This window comes from Gossypium hirsutum, chromosome D04 (assembly GCF_007990345.1).
Source record: "Gossypium hirsutum isolate 1008001.06 chromosome D04, Gossypium_hirsutum_v2.1, whole genome shotgun sequence".
In the NCBI taxonomy this organism is placed as follows: domain Eukaryota; kingdom Viridiplantae; phylum Streptophyta; class Magnoliopsida; order Malvales; family Malvaceae; genus Gossypium; species Gossypium hirsutum.
The window spans coordinates 13074783-13080762 of NC_053440.1; the positions used below are offsets into that span (position 1 = coordinate 13074783).

The following is a 5980-nucleotide window of genomic DNA, read 5'->3' on the forward strand; positions in this document are numbered from 1 at the left end:
ATAATCTGAAGAGGTTGTCAATTCTGGTGCGAGAATTGATTCATGCATAGGTATGAAATCGTACCTATGCTCCCAAATGTAGATATATTTGTCATGGCATTTTGCCCAATTTTTGTCAATTCTCCCTTGCAAGTCGACCTTGTGCAGTTCTTTGATTTCCTAGAGTGATGGAGGAATACTTTGCCTAAACCCGAATTGGTGCATCACTCGATCAGATTTGTGCATCTCGACTATCGCAAAAACTATCAATGGCACCTTGACGTACCAAATATTGTGATTGGCTAAAAATTCAACTGGGATGCATACTTGAATTCTCTGATTAGTGTATGACATCTATTCGAATTATAGTACAAAATTATAAATTTTATTATCTACCTAATATTAAAATTCAAAATCTTACGTAAATATTATATAATTTAAAAATTCAAAAACTAATATCGGCTTTCGATCGTTGATCTAATAATAGTTAGATATCTTCGAGCTCGTCCGCTATACCCACATAACTCATCTCATTGTCCCACCTATTAAAATAATATATTATTTCAAAAATATAATAATGAAAAAGTATTATGATAACTATATTATCAAATGTATTTTACCTTATTACGAGTGGGAAAGAATAAAGGGTGTTTACTCGGGAACATAAAAATGATAGTTGATACCATGCTCATGTCATTAGAAGGAGTATGCAACCACCGATTTTAATTTTTTTCGGTTGCGTCGCCCGATACATCTCTTAGTACAATGTGGCCAATATAGTTGATCTCCAACTAAGTCGTCCCGCTTCTTTTAAGTTGACGAGTTGTAGTATCTACCTTAAATATACTAGATTTTGATATTTATCAAACATTAGAAAACCCCCGATTGACCTCAAGATGAATGCTCTGGGCATGTTATTCTCTTTTAACGGCACGCACGAAGTTGTCGATATAATTGAAATTTTCTTCCAACCATTTCATCTCTATTCGGCTACCAAAAAACTTATCTAGTATATTGCCTAATAGTTGCTTGCAAATTGCACTCCAATTGCCAGTGACCATTGCCCCTGTAATGATTGGTCCATCCATCAATAAACCGAATTGTAAAGCTACGTCCTCGAGTGTAATAGTACACTCACCGCACGAAAGATGGAATGTGTGTGTCTCAGGTCTCCATCTTTCCATCAAAGCACTGATAAGTGTGGGATCCAGTTTAGTCCCCTCGAGCATACGAGACACGTGCAAGAATCTCACCTCTTGCAAGTGTTATTCACTAACAAGCAGTGCCCTCACAATTAAATTGTGTATGTACGTCTTTAAAATCTTAATTTCGGCCTGATTATATAAACATAAAAAACTATAAAATTAATAATATTAACAACTTAATAATTAACTTAATTAAAATTAAAAAATTTAATAAATTTTCTTACCATTTACAATTACACACCAAAAATGTAATTATCCTCGAAATGAATAAGCAGAATTTTCATTATAAAAATGAATTAAAAACAAAGAAATTATGAAATATAAAATTAAAACAATAAGATTTTGAGAAAAATTGAATGAAAATTTAAAAACTAAAAAATTAGAGAATTGAGAGAATGGATAAATTGAGAGAATTGATAGAACTATTAGAATATGATTTAAATACAAAAAGAAAAAAATAATTGAATTTATATAGCAAATAAACTAACTGTTTTTAGTTGTTGAAAGAAATCTTTCTTGTTACACTTTTTTATGTTGAAAAAAGTTAGTTGACTTGATAACGGCCTCCTGCTAGACACATTTTGATATGACTTGACAGGAAAGCAGCAGAATTTACCCTTAGTTACTAGCTTGTCTCCTATGCTGTTTTTTTTTTCTTTTTAAATTTATCCTTTCTTCAAGCGAAGAAAAGGAAAACTCTTCTAATTCTTGTTGGAATCCAAGTGCGGAAAAGAAAGTGATTTTTTATATTTAACGGGCTTAAATCATAGGCTTAAAAGAACAGGGTATTCAGCTGGTTTTCTTAAGGATAATAATTATTAAAAGCACTGCCAAGCTTGGAATTATGATTTGTTTTTAGAGTTTTACAAGTGTTTTTTGATATATAAATTTTGTAAATTGTATTCAAAATTAAAGCTGTAACAGCCACCCCAAAACTCTGGTTTCTTATTCTTAAAGGCAAAACGAGATAAATACACTCGATCTTTCTCTCTCTCTCAATCTTTTCATCGAAAGCAGTTAAAGAAGCTGAAGCTTCTTTGCGGGTAGTCTCACATTTGTCAAGTGTTTGTCTTTTTTTTCTTTTTTTTTTCTCTATTTCTCCATTATAAGTCAGTTTCCCAAGTGCCAATTGGTTCCCCTGGAATAAGGTAACTGTCAAATATTTGAGGTTCCTGTTCTAAATTGGCTTGTGTTTTTTAGTTTTTGATCAGTTTTAAGCGGTGGGTTTGGTTTAATTTTTTTGTTTTTGTTTTTAGTCTATAGAGAAGTGAAGCAATGCCAGGAGAGAAACAGGCAGAGGAAGCCATTGTTGAAAGCTTTAACGAGTCGACTGAAAATGAAGAAAAAGAGGTGGAGTTGGAGGAGAAAGGAGATCATTCCATTTTCAGTGTTAAGAGCCTTCTTTGGCATGGTGGTTCAGTTTATGATGCCTGGTTTAGCTGTGCTTCAAATCAGGTACTAAAAATCCCAACTCAAAATTGTAGTCAAAGTAGTTTAAAATCTAGTAAACTGAAAAAAAAGATTGTTCTTTGTTTCTGCAGGTGGCTCAAGTTCTTTTAACACTACCATATTCTTTTTCTCAAATGGGAATGCTTTCTGGGATTATTCTGCAGATTTTCTATGGTGTCCTTGGAAGCTGGACTGCTTATGTCATCAGTGTTCTTTATATTGAGTACAGAAGCAGAAAAGAGAAAGAGAATGTTAGCTTCAAGAACCATGTCATACAGGTTTGTTTTTCAAGATAAACAGACCCTTTAAATATATATATGCACACATACATGCATATATACTCGGGGGGGGGGGGAACAGAAGAAAAATATAATCAAAATCTTTAACATGCAGTGGTTTGAAGTGTTAGATGGTCTTTTGGGACCTTATTGGAACGCTATTGGATTGGCTTTTAACTGCACTTTTCTGCTCTTTGGATCAGTCATTCAGCTTATTGCCTGTGCCAGGTCCAGTCTTTATTTTTTTTTTTCCATTAAAGTATCATCCTTAATGGATTAATCAACTGATTTCCTATGTTTAATGAGTTCATTACAGCAATATATATTACATAAATGATAAGTTAGACAAAAGGACATGGACTTATATCTTTGGAGCTTGCTGTGCCACAACAGTGTTCATCCCTTCATTTCACAACTATAGAATCTGGTCTTTTCTGGGCCTTGCAATGACTACATACACTGCATGGTATTTGACCATTGCATCCCTTGTCCATGGCCAGGTAAAACTCAGACTGGATGGAGTGTGCGTGTCGGACACGAAAATTTGTCGAACATGGATATGTTTAATTCTTCTTTTTCCTATGATTTCTATGTATGTGGAAGATCCTTGAAGGATTATATCTTCGTATCCATGTTTTGATATATCCCCATATGTATGTCTTGGAAATGAGTACAGAAGACACTTATTTTGCCTTCTTTTTACAGGCGGAAGGTGTAACTTACCAAGGTCCAACTAAGTTGGTATTGTACTTCACAGGCGCCACCAATATCCTCTACACATTCGGTGGACATGCTGTCACAGTGTAGGTGTTATCTATGCTGCTCAGACTTTTTATTTTTCTTAAAGTATTGGTTTTCGACATTTCATGTAATGTATGGATACTAAGATATGACTTCCAAGGACTCTCCAATTACATGAAATATCTTAGAAAAATCTAACCATACCCATTTGGATATAAAACCGTAATTGACACTCACACTTAGTCCGAGTAAATACTATAATTACGACTTTTCCAAAAATAATATAGTACTAATTTTTGCTTTATTTTGTTGAGCAGAAACTTTGCCGATGAGTAGTGAAATGTACGCGTCAACCCTGATTTTGGTAGAACTCTTTATTTTTCTTCAAGTACCTGTGTTTGATAGTTGCGCTAAACATAAATCCAAACATAGGTTTGGGGATATGGCTCTCCAAGGATCCTAAAAACTTTTTCTTAAAACAAATGAAAATACCAATGTTGCACATATACCCGTATACAAGGTAATCAAAATAAATACCATAGGCAAAGAGAATATAATGAAGTAATGAAAACTGTACTCTTGGTTGAGTTGAGCTTTATGAAACCTACTTCTTCGAGTGGGGTTTTCATCATGATAATTGCAGAGCGTCCTTTTCTACTTTAACCCAAGGTTTTTCAACCCTGTTTAGCTGTAGCAGATCTGTAGACCTATTCTATTGTGTAAATAAGAAGTTGCAACCTTGTCCCTTTGATCACTTTTGAGTGAAACTAAGTTTATTGGACGAATTTTGGTGTACTTTTACAGTGAAATTATGCATGCAATGTGGAAGCCTCAAAAGTTCAAGTCCATATATCTATTGGCCACCCTATATGTGTTCACCCTAACCATCCCGTCGGCCACTTCTGTCTACTGGGCTTTTGGCGATCAACTCCTAGATCATTCCAATGCCTTTTCACTCCTTCCACATTCTGCATGGCGTGATGCCGCAGTTATCCTAATGTTAATTCACCAGGTGATCGACTTCTTATGCTACCTTAGCCATATTGATTAGTAAAAACTAATTGGTTTTCGGCTTCTAATTTTCAGTTTATTACATTTGGGTTCGCGTGTACACCATTGTACTTTGTGTGGGAGAAAGTGGTGGGGATGCATGACACAAAGAGCATATGTTTGAGGGCAGTGTGCCGGTTACCTGTGGTGATTCCTATATGGTTCTTGGCTATCATATTTCCGTTCTTCGGACCTATTAACTCAGCTGTAGGATCTCTTCTGGTTAGCTTCACTGTCTACATCATCCCTGCCTTGGCTCACATGTTCACCTATAAATCAGCTTCCGCTCGAAAGGTAAGTCTGTAAACAGCACAATTTCTTTCATTTCTTATCTTCATTTTCTACCAAATGTTTGTGAAAATCCAGCTGCCATTGTCGAATGCTCCAATTATGTTTGCTTGTCTATCATTATGAACCACCCTTTCCTGGCCATCATGATGAAACCAGATTGAGATATAGGATGATTCCTTAGGACAGCCTTCATGGTTCTGTAATTTGGATGCTTAAGAGGCAGTTAGAGAGCTTTCCTTTCCGGTCATTGTATGGGAAACTAGTACTACTTTTCAGATTTGATTCTGAACATTAGATTGTTGGTCATGTTCTCTTCTAAGTCACACCAGGGGATTCAATGGTAAAGATGAACATAATTTATGAAAAACAAAGATTTGAGGTTGGTAGCCTTTCATTATCACTCTGTTTAAGTTTCACGCTGACCAAACTAATTATCCGACACTCAAACCCGAGTATGAGCAACAAAGGTTCAGACTAACATGAGATCAAAACACAGTTTAAATTCATCAACTTAACTCTGATTCTTTGGTGATAAACAGAATGCAGCCGAGAAGCCTCCCTTCTTCCTACCAAGTTGGACAGCAGTGTATGCACTGAACACATTTACAGTCATATGGGTACTCGTTATCGGTTTCGGATTAGGAGGTTGGGCTAGCATGGCTAATTTCATAAAACAAGTCGATACATTCGGACTCTTCGCTAAGTGCTACCAATGTCCACCATCGCCCTCATCAGTTCATCACTAAATTAAAGCCTTTTATTCAAACCAAAACACTCTTTTCTTTTGTTTTACATTCCTACCACAGTGCATACACCATCTGTTTTTTTTCACTTGTTTCATAGTCCGAGAGACAACGGAATGTCTCCGGTATATCTGTGGTATATTTGGGTTTGCAGTAGTTTCCCTTTTGGGCTGCTCTACCTTGTTATACAAGTAATACTTGATTGTGAATCAACGCAAGAAAAAGTAACCTTTTTAGGATGCTA

The 5980-nt window shown here is 35.5% G+C and overlaps 1 protein-coding gene across 1 annotated transcript; it reads left to right on the forward strand.

The window, feature by feature from the left end:
* Positions 1-1878: 1878 nt before the first annotated feature.
* On the forward strand, positions 1879-5980 carry LOC107955165 (auxin transporter-like protein 2). The gene is made up of 9 exons (XM_016890893.2): positions 1879-2332; positions 2441-2639; positions 2726-2911; positions 3027-3139; positions 3228-3411; positions 3617-3714; positions 4457-4664; positions 4739-4996; positions 5533-5980. Exons 2-9 carry the CDS (start codon positions 2460-2462, stop codon positions 5737-5739), a joined length of 1434 nt encoding a protein of 477 aa, XP_016746382.2. The 5' UTR covers positions 1879-2332; positions 2441-2459; the 3' UTR covers positions 5740-5980.